This window comes from Nycticebus coucang, chromosome X (genome assembly GCF_027406575.1).
Source record: "Nycticebus coucang isolate mNycCou1 chromosome X, mNycCou1.pri, whole genome shotgun sequence".
NCBI classification, from domain to species: domain Eukaryota; kingdom Metazoa; phylum Chordata; class Mammalia; order Primates; family Lorisidae; genus Nycticebus; species Nycticebus coucang.
In genome coordinates, this window is record NC_069804.1 from 51748083 (window position 1) to 51767353 (window position 19271).

At 40.9% G+C, this 19271-nt stretch overlaps 1 protein-coding gene across 2 annotated transcripts in view; it reads right to left on the bottom strand.

Annotated features, from left to right (window-relative positions):
• Positions 1 to 123: 123 nt before the first annotated feature.
• SLC9A7 (solute carrier family 9 member A7) overlaps positions 124 to 19271 on the bottom strand; it is a 224368-nt gene continuing 205220 nt past the window's right edge. For both annotated transcript variants that reach the window (XM_053579245.1, XM_053579246.1), the window contains 2 exons: positions 5149 to 5254; positions 124 to 613 (listed from right to left, as the gene is read on the bottom strand). In XM_053579245.1, the coding sequence (XP_053435220.1) occupies positions 362 to 613; positions 5149 to 5254 (358 nt within the window). In that variant the 3' untranslated portion in view covers positions 124 to 361. The remainder of the gene's footprint in view (positions 614 to 5148; positions 5255 to 19271) is intronic.

The window sequence follows — 19271 nt, forward strand, 5'->3', positions numbered from 1 at the left end:
CCTGCTAGACTTGCACTGCTGTGTACTGAGATGTGGCCTCTGTGGGAGGAATCCCCAGCACCTGCTTCACCTTGTTCAGACACTGCAGGTGAATGAATTAAGAGACCATTAAAACATGCTGCTTTTGTTTAACTCTGAAATACTACGTAAAAATTGGGAGTAGGTCTGCATTTGTCTTAATAGATACCTTGCCTCACCATCTGCATCTTGGGTTAAATTTTAAGCATTATGATAGCTTCAGACCCCAATAAAGTAGAAGTGTTAGTTCAATCCAGTCAATGCCCCACCTCAAACACTGGGGCTTGCACCCATCCTCACTCCACTGGGAGGCTACCCCATCATTTCAGGGTTTGGAAGGAAGTCATGAGTTATCCTCCAGAGGAAACACTAAGCGGGTGCCCCAGCTTGAAACCTTCTGGTCTCCCATTCCCAGGTCTTGCTCCAGCACTTCCTCGGAGCTACTCTTCATTCTCCGACCGCTCTCAAGACTTGTGGAGGCTGGGTGGGAGCCCGATGAGCCATTCGCAGTCACTGTGCTGTCCCCGTAGGTCAAGGTGAGGTCACCCTCGGTCAGGATGAAATCAGAGTCTTCCTCTCGCAGTGGCTCTTGGTTCTGAAAAACACAACCACCACCACCACCAACAATAACAAAAATGGGAAAGTGATATCCTTCAGGACTGGAACCAACCCTACCTCCATTGTTCATCTGAAAACTGTGACTATGAAACTTGCCTGCCCGGAGCTTCTAAGCATAGGGACTAGATGTAAACTGTAGACTGCTATTCCATGCAAGGCATTCTTGCTGGGGCCAGGACTTAGAACACCAGAATCTCCATCTGGATGATAAACCATCAAAGGGCAGTGACCTCCTTTGCCATGTCTTCTCTGAGCAGGCCTTCTGGCTGGGTTTCCTGCTCTACACAAACCATCCCAAACCCACCTTTTTTATATTTGAACTACTATTTGACTTTGTCAGCAAACTGAGAGGAAGAGGACAAATCATAATTAGATTTTCTCCCTGTTTCCCACAGGAAATCCCTGATGGCAAGTCCTCCCCTCTACATCCTCAGGTGGATGAAACGAGTAATAGGGAGAGAGTGAATATTTTATTGAGCATGTATTATGTACCTCCCAGGGATTTCACATAAGCTCTCATTTGATCCTCACCCTTCCCCTGTGAAGGCTTGAATACTTGAATATTCTTATCACAGAGCAGAAAACCTAAGCTAAGAGAACCTATGAAATGTGCCTGAAGTTGTCCAGCTGACAGACAGTTAGAGGTTATGGTTGCTCCTGCATGGTTTTACCCACATGAAGCATGTTAAAAATTGCCCTATCAGGAAAAAAGGACAGGAATGGCATGTCATACTAAGCAGCAGTTGCAGCAAAACAGACAAGGCTAAACAAGGCAGGCCTTAGCAAAGTCACTGTCATTTGAACCAAGAGATGGTGGGGAGAGTGTTGAGAGGCAGCACGAGGTCAGACAGAACCTTTCACCCTCCAATAGTTTTAATAAGCCAAATAAGGGGAGGGCCATGACTCAGCTTCCAGGCTGCCCAGAAGCCTGTCAAACACTGCAGATGGCCTTGAATAACCAACACACAGTAAGCGTCAAACGCACCAGATAAACTATTCTTTTCTCTCCTGTTTCCTGCCAGTAGTTCTAAGTTCATCAGAAGTCCTGTATCCTCTACACACAGGCCCTGCGGGACACCAAACCAGGCTCCCTGACCTCCTCTGCCCTGCTCAGTCATACTGTCCAAGGCTGTGGGCAGATTTCCCCAGGTCAGTGCCTGGACTCTCCAGACAGATGATAAACCACAGAACTTCTCTGCTTCCTGACACCTTTCTCAATGGTGCTTACCTCACAGTAGGTGCTAAATGAACGCCTGGGAAATGCTCTGAGCTAGATTCATGGGTGAAGATTCATGGGTGGAGTTTCCCTCACATGTCCTCACCCAGCCTGTTTCTGTGCACTTGCTGGAGACAAGCACACGCTTGTTTTCTGCATTGTTTCTCAGTGATGTTGATTTCTCCACATGCAGTCCACAATGGGACTCCACTTAACCAATGCTCTGGCATTTTTAACAGGCAAGCAAGCAACTTCTTTCAGTTGCTTACTCAAATCCCCACTGGAATGAAGCAGGGTGCAAATGCATAATCAAATAAAAATTCCATACTCAGGCCAACATTTAGAGCACAGTTCTAAATCTCCCTCCAAAGTCTCAAATTTCCTCTCTTCATTAGTGTTTAAAAGGTCCTGAAGCTCAATCTGCTCTATGATAGTTTTCTTAACAACAAATGATACCACACGCCCCATCTGAGTGATCCAAGTATCCCTTTCAGGGAATCCTCTTACCCTGTCTTAACATGTTCTGATTCTCCTGGTTCATATATGTGCTAAATGTTTTTGTTCGATCTCTGGCAAAAGATTTCTGCCATGGTTCATAGATTTCAATTTTCAGGGAGATGGTCTTGGCATGCATCTTATGTTTTCAAGGTTTGGAGCCACAGAAGGACAGAAAGAAACACAGGACAGCTGCATGTGAGGGTAACTCTGCAATGGAGGAAACCCCAGGCATGAAAGGTGGGGTGGCCTTCTCTGACTCCTCCTCACAGAGGGCAGTGGGGTCAAGATTCACCGACAGAAGAAAAGAAGACTGGATATTGATCCATTCCATTTACAACTCACAAGCTCAGACCTAGTACCCATGGAAAGGGCATTCAGAAACAAGGACATAGTAAAACTCATGGAGAGTGATCCCCAAACCCAAGCTTAATAATGTCATATGCATATGATGAAGTCAGCCCACTCCCTTGAATGCTGGATGATAGTTTCAATGCAAGTTTTCTTAGGCTGAAAGTCTGTATAATTACACAACTAGCTGTGCAGTGAAGGCTGCTATGAAAATGCAGTAAAATAACCCTGCAAACACCTGCAGACAATAGTGTTGTAGGAATGTGTGCATTTTAAATAACCAGAGGTCATTTTCATTAGTGAAAGAACACTGTTTTCTAGGTGGATATCAAACCTAAGTGGTTTACAGTTAGTGGAAATAAAGATGGATGAATATCTTAGATATTCATTTGCCAAATAAACTTGGCAAAGCATAAAACACTCCATAGGTGATGAGTGGAACTAAGTAACATGTGTAAACAGCAAAAGGAACTGCCTGCTGTTAGGTCCTCCCCAGCACTGACGTCTGCACTGAGCCCCTACATCTCTCTCGACTTTGCTCCCACGCTCTCAGCAGCTGGCTGCACCGCGTCTGCAGCTGGCTGAGACCCTGGGTGGAACCCTGGACCAAAGCAGCAGCAGCAGTACTGAGGGTGATTCTTGCTGGAGCACAAGTCACCCTATCTGAGGTTGGCTGTGAGGTGTCCACAGCCCAAACATAGTCCCCTCTAAAATAGTCAGGCATTGTGGTGGGTACCTATAGCCCCAGCTAATCGGGAGGCTGAAGAGAATCACTTGAGCCCAGGAGTTTGAGGTTGCTATGAGCTATGATGCCACAGCACCCTAACAAGGGCAACAAAGTAAGACTCTGTCTCAAAAACAAAAACAAAAAACAACTGGTAACAGTTCTAGGGAAATGGTATTCTCACCATCCTATCCATTTCTTTTTGTAATTTAAAACTAGTTTATTACAGTGGCACAGGAATTTTATTTTGATAAAGGGAGGAGCTGGGGACACTAGAAGGCTCAATTGTCTTTAAGAAAAGGAGATGTGAACAGCTGCTGTCACATCTAGTGAAAATGTAAACAAAAGACTGTGGCAGGACTGCATTTTTACCATGCAGAACCTGCTCTCCCAAGGAGGTAAACCCAGTCTCTTAGCTGGATTTGCGGGTGTAAAGAAAGTTCTGTGGCTGCCCACCACGTATTTTCATAGTCACCTTCTTCCAAAGCAGCCAGGGAGGGGCCAGAGAACCTTGGGATGACAGCCTCTCTGGGAGGCTCTTGCACTGCATAGCAGTAGCTGGTTTAGGATGCATGGTGACTTGACAGTTGTCATGCCTGTTTTTGAAGGAAGAGCGCACCATTTAAGGAACTGTAATCTTCTGATCTTGGGTGCTCTGAAGTGGCTGCCTTCCCCTACCTCAGAGCCCCCACCTAGCTATGGTGTCCACACCCCTTCCCATCTGTCCCACCTGAATATGTACGACCCCTGTGAGAACTTACCTGTTAAGGGCCCTTCTCTCTCAGACCTGGGCTTTGCGTTTTGTTTTCTCATCACTGATCAAATAAACTGCAGGCCATTTGCTAAGTATGTCAAGACCTGCATTATGGTCCCAGCTCTGCTAAGAGCTGGACAAGTCACATAGTGGACAAGTCACATCATCACTCAGCACTGTCCTCATCTCTGACACTGTGGTACCTCCTTATTCATGGTATGGCCAAGAGAACAAAATTAACCTCTGTGACCTGTAAAGCTGTATACAAATTTAAGGATCTTTTCTCTTTGGGTATAATGATTGTGTTAATGACAAGCTCATGAGGATGGCTGGGAAGGAAGGCCTCTGGCCTCTCCTCCATTCTCTCCATGTTGGAGCTGTTTGCTCTCCCCACTTCTCTGTCCTGCAACCCACATGAGAAGCTCAAGAGCCAGCCCTGAATCTAAGCTCTCCACCAGCATGGGTGTTCTTTTCATACTATGTTGAGTCTCTTTCTAGAATCTGAAAATGGGAAGAAAGGGCTAACCACATCAACATAAATGAACCATTTATAAAAGTAACATTTAACATTTGTGAAATGCTTTGTAGTTTACAGTGAATCTTTACAGACCTCATTGTTTAACTCTCACAGCCAGCCTGTACTGCTAGATCCATTTTACAGATTAGAAAACTGAGGCACAGAACACTTCTATGGCCTTCCAGGGCTTGGATTCCATTTAGTTGTTCTGATTCCAAATCTATCATTCTTTCTACTACACCACAGCTGTCAATGTTGGGGAATCCCATAACCCTGGTAAAAGTTTTCTCTGGTACAGTGAAAAACATACAAACATATGTAAGCTGGACTTTTCTAATCATCCCATTAAAGGAGCAAAGTCTGTGGATTTGCAGGCAGGAGTATGATGGTTTCTTCTTCTTCTGTAAGGGAGTATAGTGAGCAGGACTACAACCGTAAACATGCCAGATACTTACGTCGTACACTTGGGGACTGGTCAGACATTGAGCTAGCAAACCACACCAGGCAGGGAGAGTGGTGGTTAGTGGGGGGCCGCTGTGTGTGAGGATGGGCTTCAAGTAACTTTAAAATGGGAATTAAGGAAAAATGGCTGCAAAGAACACCCCCCCAAAATGTGTTTAAAAGTCCCATAGTAAATCGTCTACAATTCTACCCACAAAAAGTCTTTTTTTTTTATGCTTAACAATTTTGTAGACCAGTTTAATATGCCTACAAGGATCAGATAATTTCTATGTGATTCTATTTTTTTATTAAATCATAGCTGTGTACATTAATGCGATCATGGGGCACCATACACTGGTTTTATAGACCTTTTGACACATTTTCATCACATTGGTTAACATAGCCTTCCTGGCATTTTCTTAGTTATTGTGCTAAGACATTTATATTCTACATTTACTGAGTTTCACATGTACCCTTGTAAGATGCACCGCAGGTGTAATCCCACCAATCACTCTCCCTCCGCCGACCCCCCCTCCCGTCCCCACCTTTTCCCCCTTCCCTCTATTCTTAGGTTATAACTGGGTTATAGCTTTCATGTGAAAGCCATAAATTAGTTTCATAGTAGGGCTCAGTACATTGGATACTTTTTCTTCCATTCTTGAGATACTTTACTAAGAAGAATATGTTCCAGCTCCATCCATGTAAACATGAAAGAGGTAAAGTCTCCATCTTTCTTTAAGGCTGCATAATATTCCATGGTGTACATATACCACCAATTTATTAAGCACTTGGGCTTTTTCCATGATTAGCAATTATGAACTGGGCTGCAATAAACATTCTGCTACAAATATCTTTGTTATGATGAGATTTTTGGTCTTTTGGGTATATGCCTAGAAGAGGAATTATAGGATTGAATGGCAGATCTATTTTTAGATCTCTAAGTGTTCTCCAAACATCTTTCCAGAAAGAATGTATTAGTTTGCATTCCCACCAGCAGTGTAGAAGTGTTCCCTTTTCTCCACATCCACTCCAACATCTCTGATCTTGGGATTTTGCGATATAGGCTAATCTTACTGGAGTTAGATGATATCTCAAAGTAGTTTTGATTTGCATTTCTCTGAGGATTAATGATGATGAGCATTTTTTCATATGTCTGTAGGCCATGTGCCTGTCTTCTTCAGAGAAGTTTCTCTTCAAGTCCCTTGCCAAGCCTGTGATGGGATCACTTGTTCTTTTCTTACTTATACATTTGAGTTCTCTGTGGATTCTGGTAATTAAACCTTTATCAGAGACATAACCTGCAAATATCTTCTCCCATTCTCAGGGCTGTCTGCTTGCTTTACTTACTGTGTTCTTGGCTATGCAGAAGCTTTTTAGTTTGATCAGGTCCCTGTAGTGTATTTTTGAAGCTGCTTCAATTGCCCCGGGGTGGGGGGTCCTCCTTATAAAATACTCACCCAGACCAATTTCGTCAAGGGTTTTCCCTGCACTCTCTTCTAGTATTTTTATAGTTTCATGTCTTAAGTGTAAATCTTTAATCCAGTGAGAGTCTATCTTAGTTAATGGTGAAAGGTGTGGGTCCAGTTTCAGTCTTCTACAGGTTGCCAGCCAGTTCACCCAGCACCATTTGATAAATACGGAATCATTTCCCCACTGAATGTTTCTAATTGGCTTGTCAAAGATCAAATAACGGTAAGTAGCTGGATTCATCGCTTGGTTCTCTATTCTGTTCCAGATATATACTTCTCTGTTTTTGTCCCAGTAACATGCTGTTTTGATCACTATCGACTTGTAGTATAGTCTGAGGTCTGGTAGTGTGATTCCTCCTGCTTTTTTTTTTATTTCTGAGTAATGTCTTGGCTATTCGAGGTTTTAACTGATTCCATATAAAACAAAGGATTATTTTTTCAAGATCTTTAAAGTATGACAGTGGAACTTTAATAGGGATTGCATTAAAATTGTATATTGCTTTGGGTAGTATGGACATTTTAACAATGTTGATTCTTCCCAGCCATGAGCATGGTATGTTCTTCCATTTGTTAACATTTTCAGCTATTTCTTTTCTTAAGAGTTTCATAGTTCTCTTTATAGAGATCTTTCACATCCTTTGTTAGATAAACTCCAAAATATTTCATCTTCTTTGGCACTACTGTGAATGGAATAGAGTCTTTAACTGTTTTTTTAGCTTGACTATTGTTGGTATATATAAAGGCTACCGATTTATGAATGTTGATTTTGTAACCCGAGATGCTGCTGTATTCCTTGATCACCTCTAAGAGTTTTGTAGTAGAATCCCTAGTGTTTTCCAGATATACAATCATATCATCTGCGAAGACCGAAAGTTTGACCTCTTCTGACCCTATATGGATACCCTTGATCGCCTTTTCTTCCCTAATTGTGGTTGCTAAAACTTCCATTACAATGTTAAAGAGCAGTGGAGACAATGGGCAGCCTTGTCTGGTTCCTGATCTGAGTGGAAATGATTTCAATTTAACTCCATTCAATACGATATTGGCTGTGGGTTTGCTGTAGATGGCCTCTATCAGTTTAAGAAATATCCCTTCTATACCAATTTTCTTAAGTGTTCTGATCATGAAGGATGCTGGATATCATCAAAAGCTTTTTCTTCACCAATTGAGAGAATCATATGGTCTTTGTTTTTTAATTTGATTATGTGCTGAATTATACTTATAGATTTATGGTTACTGAATCAGCCTTGAGACCTTGGGATAAAACTGACTTGGTCATGTATAATTTGTTTGATCTGTTGCTGGATTCTGTTTGTTAGGATCTTGTTGAATATTTTTGCATCTATATTCCTTAGTGATATGGGTCTATAATTTTCTTTTCTTGTTGGGTCTTTTCCTGGTTTGGAGATCAGGGTGATCTTTGCTTGACAGAACGTGTTGGGTAGTCCTCCTTCTTTTTCTACATTTTGGAACAGGTTGAGTAATATAGGTACTAATTCCTCTTTAAAGGTTTGGTAGAATTCTGACATGAAGCCATCTGGTCCTGGGCTTCTCTTTTTAGGGAGGTTTTGTATGGTTGATGCTATTTCAGAACTTGATACGGGTCTGTTCAACATTTCCACTTGATTCTGGCTAAGTCTTGGAAGGGGACGTGCTTCCAAGTATTGGTCAAATTCTGAGAATAAAGTTTCTTGTAATATTCATTAAGGATTTTTTAATTTCTGAGGAGTCTGTTGTTATTTTGTCTTTGTTATTTCTGATTGATGAGATTAGAGATTTTTCTCTTTTTATCCTGGTTAGGTTAGCCAAAGGTTTATCTATTTTATTGACCTTTTCAAAAAAACAACTCTTTGATTCATTGATCTGTTGTATAATTATTTTGTTTTCAATTTCATTTAATTCTGCTCCAATTTTGGTTATTTCTTTTCTTCTACTGGGTTTGGGGTTAGAATGTTCTTCCTTTTCCAGTTGCTTGAGATGTCCCATTAAGTTGTTAACTTCCTCTCTTTCCGTTCTCTTGAGGAAGGCTTGCAGTGCTAATAATTTCCCTCTTAGGACTGCCTTTGCAGTATCCCAGAGGTTCTGATAATTTGGGTCTTCATTGTTGTTTTCTTCCAAAAATTTGGCAATTTCCTTCTTAATCTCATCTCTGACCCAGCTATCATTCAGCATAAGGTTATTTAACTTCCATGTTTTGCATGAGTATGCAGATTCCTGTTGTTACTGAGTTCAACTGTTATTCCATGGTGGTCCAATAAGATGCATGGAATAATTTCTATTCCTTTAAATTTACTGAGGTTAGACTTGTGACCTAAGTTGTGATCACTTTTGGAGTATATTCCGTGGGCTGATGAGAAGTATGTGTATTCAGTTTTGTTGGGATGAAATGTTCTGTAGATGTCTGCTAAATCCAAATGTTGGATGGTTAGGTTTAAATCTGAAATTTCTATGCTCAGCTTCTTATTGGAGGATGGATCCAACACTGCCAAAGGAGTGTTGAAATCTCCGACTATCGTGGAGCTGAAGGAAATCAAGTTGCTCATGTCTGTTAGAGTTTCTCTTATAAATTGAGGTGCATTCTGGTTGGGTGCATAGATATTAATAATTGAAATCTCATCATATTGATTATTACCCTTAACAAATATGAAGTGACCATTCATATCATTCCTTACTTTTGTTGGTTTAAAGCCAATTGTATCTACAAATAAAATTGCAATATGTGCTTTTTTCTGATTACCATTTGCCTGAAATATGGATGACCATCCTTTCACCCTGAGTCTATATTTGTCATTTAACGTAAGATGTGATTCTTGTATGCAGCAAATATCTGGCCTGAGTTTTTGTATCCAGTCAACTAACCTGTGCCTCTTAAGAGGATAGTTTAAGCTGTTAACATTAATGGAGAATATTGATAAGTCTGGTAAAATTTTGGGTATCGAGTTTTTCGAAAGTCCAGTAGACATTTTTAATCCTTTCACCAGTGTGGAAGTTGGAGTTTTATCAAAAGTTTCTGAGTGAGTTTACTTTTGTGGTAGAAGATTGGGCTGGTCATTATGGAGGACAGGTCTGAGAATATCCTGAAGAGCTGGCTTGGTTATGGCAAATTTCTTCAACATGTGAATGTCATTAAAGTATTTAATTTATCCATCATAAATGAAAGTTAGTTTAGCTGGATACAGGATCCGGGTTTGAAAGTTATTTTGCTTTAGGAGTTAAAACTCGATGACCACCCTCTTCTGGCTTGAAAAGTTTCAGCAGAGAGATTTGTAGTCATTCTAATATTCTTCCCTTTGTAGGTAATGGATTTCTTACGTCTGGCTGCTTTCAGTATTTTCTCCTTCATATTAACTTTAGTGACGTTAATTATGATATGCCTGGGGGATGTCTTATTGGGATTGAGTCGTGCTGGGGTTCTGAAACTTTCTGCTATCTGAATTTCAGAATCTCTTGGCATGTCTGGAAAATTCTCTTTAATAATTTCATGGAGAAGGGCCTCTGTGCCCAGAAAGGCCACTTCATCACTTTCAGGGATTCCAATGAGGCGGATATTAGCCTTCTTTGAATTATCCCAGAGCTCCCTGAGAGAATGATCCGTTTTTGCTCTCCATTTCTTTTCCTCTTTGAGAGTTTGGGAGCATTCAAAGGCTTTGTCTTAAATGTCAGAATTCCTTTGTTCTGCTTGCTCCACTCTGTTACTGAGGAATTCTACCGTATTTTTCAGATCTTTGAGGGCTGCAAATTCTTGCTTCAGTGCGTCAAAATCTTCAGTGGTTTTGTCTTTAAATTCGTTAAATTCTTGAGACAACTTTTGAATATCTCCTTGAATTTCTAATTCCGACTTTTGAATTGTTGATTGAGTTTCTAATTCCAAATTTTCCTCCATTTTTTTAATCTTGTTTGCAACCCAAATTCTAAATTCGATTTCTGACATCTCGGCCAGCTGTTTATGAATGGGATCTTCAGTTACATCTGCCATATCTTTCCTTGGGGGGTTGATCTATTCTGGTTATTTGTTACCAGAGTTTTTTCCACTGATTCCGCCCCATGATTGTTTTACACTGTTTGATTTTTCCCCTGGAGATTTGTCAAGGACCTGTACAGTGCTGTGGCCTGAGAAACTGGGGCTGTGTTTGGTGTGGTGGGTCCAAAAGGTTCTGTCTTGTTTTCAGTGAAATAGTTACTCTGGGTTGAAGTCTCAGCTATGGAGAAATACCAACAATTAAGTCACCCTGCCCCCCAAAGGCAACAATTGGAAAAGGAAAATCGAACCTTCCTATAACCACACACCCAGGGCACCACCTGAATAGTCCTTGGGCAACTGGCTCAGTTCAAAAGGTCCAAATCAGTTGTCTCAGTCAGCACCTGTCTCAGGTGAGAGAGTTTTAAAGGTCTCTGGCAACTGAATCACAGGGGTCTGGTGACTACTCTGATATGGCTTGCTCCAGTGCTGTTGGAGACAGGAGGAGCCACCCAGCAAATAGATCAGTATGGGAAGGTTGATGCCTCCTTCCCCACCTTGCACCTCTGTCACACCCAGTCATTGATAGTCTCTCAGGGCTTTGACTCAGTTGTCTGTACTGAATAGATACTCCAGGGGTTTGCACCTGCCTGAATCACAAGTAAATGTATTTCTGCTCAGGCAGGCTGCTGCGCTCTGCCTCTATCTAGCAGGGGTTGGTGAGGCCTGACAACCTCGGGCGCTTGATGGAGGCTGGGGGGTGTTCACTCAGTTCCAGCCCCGCCCCTGATTGATGTTACTAACAGAACAGAACTACTTTGTGGGAATTTGTTTCTGTCCCTGCTAAATTCCCCTGCAGAAGAGAAGCTGTTTTGAGTTCACAGAGCCTGCGCCTCAGGCCCTGTCTTTGCTCTTGCAGGTTTGTATTTATTTACCTGTCAGTTCTAGCTTCCTGTCTTCCTTGGTCTATAGGGTGACGATCCCCTGTGGGCCGGGTGCGTCTTCAGCTCAGTAAAACAGTCCTCTGGGTCAGCCCCGCCCTGGGAACTTCCCGGGTCTGCAAGTGCGTTTCTAGTCCCTGCGCTCCACCCAGGCTAGTACCACCTCAGGCAAATGCTTTACTCATGGGGCCTGCGTTTCTGTCCCAGATCTGTTCCATGGTGGTTGCCACCTGAGTAGATGTTCGACCTCCTCTGGTTGCCCAGGGAGATGGGGGTGTGGCTTCAGAATATCCGGGAGTGAGCTCTATTGTTGCTAAAAGACGGCTGCTGCTCTGCACCTCGGTGTGGTTCCCTCTCAGCCGACCATCCTCTCCTCACTCCCATGCTGCAGAGTCAGCACTGACCAGCTGCAGTTTAGGCACTGTCCACACCCCTCGAGAAATCACCCAAGAATCTGGACTCCTGGAGGACAGGCCTCCAGACCTCAGAGTGAGAGTGGAGGGGAGTGCTAGGAGCTCAGAGTTGCAGGTAGAGAATATATACAGTTTTATGTCTGGCAGGAGGATGCCATGGCACCCTAGTAGGGGCAATAGGTCCAGTTTTTAGAGGGTCTCTCCCATGAAGTGTAGTGGGAGGACCTTTGAACTCTGCTTGTTTGTTTGTGGAGCACTCTGAGCCGTTCTCATGGGGGAGGGGAGACTCCCATCCACTTGGTGATGGATTTTGTACCTTTTGTTTGTATCCTTGGGGTCGCAGCTCACCTCAGCGGGGTTGATGTGCATTCTTCAACCTTCTCTCTTGGTGCAGCTCAAATCCACCACGTTACTTGTTAAATTTCTGTCCTTTAACTCTCCTTCTGGACAGGAGCCTCTGTGGAAAGCTGGCTTCAGTCAGCCATCTTGTCTCCTCCCCTTCTATGTGATTCTTATTATTCCATAACATAAAAAGACATAAAAACTTCCAATTTATTTTTCAAAAATAACATATAACCATGTCTAGACTAGGGGGGAGTGACCATTTCTCAGGAAGAGGATGATGCACAAAACAAACACCAGCCATCCGGTGTGAAGGCCAAGTACATACAAACACAGTGCACGGAGGAACAAGTACTCCCTCCCTTCTAACCGCCCCTCCTCAGGTCGGGCCAAATTAGCCACATAAAAACTTCTTTTTCCCCAGTACAATATAGGAAATACTTACAAACTACAACAGTTTGATTCAAACAGTAAGCTATACCCTATTAGCCTTAAATGGTAACTGTTAACTACCAGGTTGAATGATTCCCAATTTCCAGTTAAGAAATATATTTTATTAATTAGAACCCCTTTCTCTCTTCTTTGTCCTGTTGAATGAAGTTTTTTATTTCAATAATCATTTTGGCTTCTAACATGCAAACAGCCCAGGGCTTGGAAACAGGAGATAGTGGAATGGGGAGTTGTGGGCCCCCTGCTCTTGTTCTCTAGAAGTATTCTTATAAACCTCTCTATCCAGAGGGCAATGGTAGAAATGCTAGAGTTAGACAGGACCATAGAAGTAGGCTGGAGCTACTACGAAGGCAGAAACTGAGACTTGGAAAGATAAAATGATTTCAGTAAGGTTACTCATACCATAGTCTCCCAACTTCCCATATGGGACTATTCTTCCTTCTGCCTGCAGCTTCTTTCTCAGATTCTAACACAAGGCCTCTCAACTTTGACACTGTTGACATTGGGGGCCAGATCATTCTTTGTTGTGGGGGGTTATTCTGTGCTTGGTATGATGTTGAGCAACATCCCTGGACTCTACTCCGCATAGATGCTCCTCAACTTACATTGGGGCTACATCCTGATAAACCTATTGAAAGCTGAAAATATCATAGGTTGAGAACACATTTAATATACCTAATCTACATCAAACATCATAGCTTAGCTTCACCTACCTTACCTGTGCTCAGAACACTTACATTAGCCTACAATTGGCAAAATTATCCAATACAAAGTGTATTTTATAATAAAGTATCGAGTATTTCATGTAATTTATCGAATGCTGTACTGAAAGTGAAAAACAGAATGGCTGCATGGGTACATGAGGTATGGTTTCTATTGAATCTGTATTATTTTTACATCATTATAAAGTTGAAAAACTGTAAGTTGAACCATTATAAATTGGGCACCATCTGTTGATGTCAGTAACACCCTTACCCATGGCTTCCACAATTTGTAATAATCAAAAATGTCTCCAAAAAACTGCCAAATATCTCCTGGAGAGCAAATTTGCCCTCAGTTGAGACCACTGCTCTAGATGAAGCAGACGGTGGAAAGCTCAGGGTTTCTCTCTCAGTGAGTATCAGTGATGCTAAATGCATAGCCCCTTGTGGGAAACAGCATGAAGCACCAGTTACATTATGATAGAGCCTGAACCACTTCTGAGATCCACAGCCTAAGCAATGCGGAAAAGGTGGGGTCTGGGATGACCACCTTGACTACAGGGAGGGCCAACATGCTTTTAAACTAGGAAGGTGAGGAGTGCCACAGCTGTATATACTTAAGAGGACAACTATTAAGAGCACCAACATTTCCCTTATTCATGTAGAGCAGCACCAGAGAAATGCAACTCTCTCGAGGGGAGATGGAAGGGAGATACAGGAGAATGCTTCTAGTTTAGAATTACTCAACCAAGGAAGATGTGAGGGCTCAGCTGTAGCATTTTCCACACAAAACCAGCTCCCCTTTGACTGCTTCCCTTGAATCACATGGCCTGGGAGAGATGCAGGCAAGGCACTCCTCCAGTTTGGGACCAGCACCTATAGGCCTATCAGTTTTCTTGGTGTGTCTTTGTCTCAGAAGATGACAGAGGCTCAAATCTCTGGAATGACAAATAAGCAAGTGTCAAGGAGAACTCTGAGGCTGTCCTTTAGTTCCCTGCCTCAGGCTTCTCAAAGATAAGCTCTCTCTTCTCCTAATCCAGAAGACCCTTTAACAACTTCTTCAAAAAAAAAAAAAAAATATATATATATACACATATATATACAGTAGAACAGGCGTCCTCAAACTTTTTTAAACAGGAGGGCAATTCACTGTCCCTCTGACTGTTGGAGGGCCGGATTATAGTTAAAAAAAAAAAACTATGAACATATTCCTATGCACACTGCACATATTTTGAAGTAAAAAAACAAAACAGGAACAAACACAATCACACCGCCTCATGTTGCCTGCGGGCCGCAGTTTGAGGACCCCTGCAGTAGAACCTCCATAGTTGACCACCTCCCATTAATCACTTCCTTAAATTGACCTAGTTTTCAGACTAGACATGCACCTTATGTCTAGTACTGTAGGCCTAGTTCCTTATGTTGATCACCTCCATGTGTTGACCAGTTTGTTAAGTTACCCTTGGGTGGTTAACTTACAGAGGTTCTACTGTATATACATACATATAATCTTTTAAATATTCAAATTGTTTGAAGAGCATAAAATGAAACATCAAGTCTCTCCTTCCTACCCAGTTGTTCTGGTAATTAAGATTACAAATTTCTATCATATATTTTTCCCTTTTATTTCTTAACTTCTAAACTTTAATTGGAGGCTTTTCACTCTCTCCTGTGAAGGATAATTAAGTTTATAACAATCCATTTACCCTCTTGCCTCTGCTTTCTAATTTTCTTCTTTTTTAATTTTGTTCTAATGAATTTTATAATGCAGATATATAACATTTGCTTTCTATTTTGTAACTAATAAGTAAACTTTTTCTATAGATTGTGTCCAAGTGTTTAAAACCAAAAAACAGCATTTGTAATATCATCGTATGAATGTTCACTGTAGAACCAAACAGAGTGAATGGAGTAATATAAAAAGAAACATAATACACTACTATTTAAACTTTGTCAGTCAGGAGAAAACCCTTGAGTGTCTTGCTAAATAAAGGATCCTCATCTTCTCGTCACTAAACTTTCTGAATTCCTGCATGTCTAAAACATACCCTCTTTTATTCTCTCATTTTTGATTGACAGTTTAGGTATAGAATTTGAGGATCAGACTTTTAATTTCATCCTAAAACTGAAAATGTTGTTTTATTAGACTACATTCTAACATCCAATTGTATCCGTGAGAAGTCTGATTCTCATCCTTTGGAGGCTGCCTGTTTTTCTCTTTGGAAGCCTCAAAGATTCCCTCTTTTTCTCTAGTAGTTATGGAATGTACCCAGAGTGTGTCCATTCATCCTACTCACACTTTGTGGGCCCTTGTACTCTGAAGACAAGAATCTCTCTTAGATAAGGGAATTTTTCTTCTGTTATTTCTTTGGTGCATCTTCTTCTCCATAGACTCCATCCTGGGTCTCACCTCCACATTTTGAAACTCTCTTCTTCTTATAGATATCTGACATTTGTTATAATTCTTGGATTTTCCCCCCCAGTTTATCTTCCAGATCAAAAATGTGGTATTCATCATGTTCAAGTTGTTAAACTATCCATTACAATTTTTTTTTTGAGACAGTCTCAAGCTGTTGCTCTCGATAGAGTGCCGTCACATCATATAGCTCACAGCAACCTCAGACCCTTGGATTAAGCAATTCATTTGCCTCAGCCTCCTGAGTAGTTGAGACTACAGGTGCCCACCATAATGCCCAGCTATTTTTTGGTTGCAGTTGTCATTGTTGTTCAGCAGGCCTGGGCCGGGCTTGAATCTGCCAGCCTTGGTGTATGTGGCTGGCGCCCTACTCTCTGAGCTACAGGTGCCGAGCCTATCCATTACATTTTTAAATTTATTTCAGAAACTTCATGTTTTTAATTTCTAAGAATTTATTCTTGTCTACTTCTTTTTCTAGTAATCTCTTTTATCATAACTGGAAAAAACCTCCTAACTCTTAGAAAAATTAAAAATAAAATATTTGTAATTGTTCAATTACATGAGAGTAGCACTCTTACTCTCATGTCTTTATTTAGCTTCTCTGTTCATCAGGCAGGTTCGGGGCTTCTACCATGGCCAAAGTTGGAGGGGGGTTACTTTGGGGGAGAAAAATCTTCTGTTTCTCTACAAGCCTTCCCCAGGCAGTGTCTCTATTTTCTTTAGAGATATATGGCCTGAAGAGAAAATTAACAGTTATTAGTTGATCTGTTGACACAGAAAGGACCTGCTGCAGCTGTTCCTGACAACATTCTTTAATAAGTCACCCAGAAAAACTGGCTAAGACTTGCGTTTATCTTGGACTACAGGTTTCTTTGTTATAATTCCCTCTACTACTGGTTTTCCAAGAACACAAAAACATCTCTTCTCTGATTTCCATGAGTCCTGGGGAGAAAATGAGGTATATGTATGTGCTGAGTCTCTCATTGCACACTAGAAGCCCATCTACCTCATGTTACGTGGCTTGTTTAGGGAAGGAGGTCCCACACTCCCTCCTGCCAGTCTGTGGGAGTTATTCATGTCCAGCTGAACTCTTTTCTAATACAGCCAAAGCCCACATTTCCTTGTTAGATTATCTGTGGACCTTTTGAATGAATCACAGTCATCTTCCCCATCTAGTTCTTCAGAGTCTTTATGCCTGCTTATGTTCTTCTTAGGTTCTCTTCTCCAAACTAAAAAGTGGAAATCCCCAAGTCACTAAAATTTAGATTCAGATGGGACTTTAGCAATAACTTCTGTTTGTCTTCAAATAATCAATTTCTTAGCACGTTAGCACTTTGTCACTCTTCTGTGGATATTGTTCAATTTGCTCCCTACATCCTTTCTGAGCCCAGTGAGCAACATGCAGTCTGGATTACAATATAGACAAAATTCAAGTGGCTTTTAAAAAATCCCTGGGGGTTCTTTTTCAGTTAATAGCAAACAAGGTAATTTGAGCCAACCTTTCCACTGAGAACTAGAAAAACTGGGCAAAATAAAACGAGACAAAATCATCTGCTTTATGGCTTCAGAAAGCTACCAAGGAAGTGAAGAGGGACAGAATCTGGGAGGAGGAAAGCCAAGAGCTGAGCCTCACACTTCATGAGCCACAATTTCCCTAAAGGCACTTGCAAAGCTGAGCATAGCATCTGGCAGATTCACAAAGACAGAATGAGTCTGACAAATGTCACAGTTCAAGGCTAACCAAGGAAGAAGATATAAACACCCAGGGTTTAGGTGGGGACCCAGAAAAAAATGGCAAAGAAAAGACAGACTAACCCTCACAGGAACTGATGCCTGGCTTCACATCACCTTTATTCTTGGTTGGATTAAGGCAATCTGGAGTTTCTAACACCCTAGCCTCGCCACTGACAGGATGTGAGCTTAAACCATCTCTGAAGTATGATATCCTCATCCAGAGTATCTTAAATTATCTCTAAATTTTTTAATTGTCCATGTCTGTCCCTCAGTTAAAAAAATGCACAGAAGACTCAAAGCATTCTATGATAGACATACTCTTATCTGACAATGTGAATGTTACTTTTTTGCATTATTATTATTATTGCTCAATTATTTCGTTGCAGCAATCATCTGATTTCTTTTCTGAATGTATTTATCTTCGTTCATTCTTTACGAGGTTTTGGTTTCTAGTCCTTATCTTAAACATTGTTATCGTTATTAAATTTTAAGCCTTTTTAATTTTGTGAAGGCAAAAAGTAGAAATCAAATAAACACATGTATACGTATAGGGAAAAAAATGCACAGAAGATATACAAGAAAGCTTCTAAAAGATAACATAGGAAATTGGCTTCATAACTTTGAGGTAGGTAAGGATTTCCAAAAAGGACATAAAAGATACTAACTAGAATGGAAGAGGTCAATAAATTGAATTAAAATGAAGCTTCTGTTCATTAAAAGATTGTATCTAAAGTGAAAAGGCACATTACAAAGTAAAAGATATTTTAACCACATATAATCAGCAAAAGATTCATATCCAGAATACATAAAGAACTCTTACAAATCAGTAAGAAAAAGGCGGACAATCTAATAGAAAAATAGGCAAGAGACTTGAACAGGTACCTCTAAAGCAGCGGTTCTCAACCTTTGTATTAAAGGGCCACGGCTTTAGGAAGGTTGAGAACCACTGGTCTAAAGGAACATACCAAATGGCCAGTATATATGTTACAGTGCTCAACCCTATAGACATCAGAGAAATGCAAATTAAAATCATGATAAAATATCACTATAAACCCACTAGAATAGCTAAAATTCAAAAGACTGACAAATACCAACTGTTGGTGAGGAGGTGGAACAACTGAAACTCTCATACCCTAGAGGTGAGTGGGTAAAGCAGTACCACTATTTTGGAAAACTGTTTAGCACTATCTTCTAAAGTTGAACCTACTCATGTCCTATGACTCAGCAATTACACTCCTGGATATATTCCCAACAAAAATATATGTATACATTCACCAAAAGATATGTTCAAGAATGTTCACAGAAGTATTTTTCATAGTAGCTCCGAATTGGAAACAACTCACATAATTATCAATAGTAGAATAATAAATTATAATATATTCATAAAATTAATTACTATGGAGCAATGAGAACAAATGACCTAGAGCTACACATAGCAACACATATAAATCATACAAATGACGTCAAGCCCAATAAACCAGGCATTAAAATATATATACTGTACAATCCTATTCATACAAAGTTGAAAAACAAGTAGAACTATTAAGTGTTGCTAGAAGTTAGGAGAATAGATACATTTGGGGAGGGGGAAGGGGTACTAGTTGGGTGACAGCATTAGGGGAGCTAGAAATTTTGTATTTCTTGACCAGGTTGGTGTTAAATTTGTGTGTTTATTCTGTGATAATTTACTGAGCATTTACAATTTGTGTACTT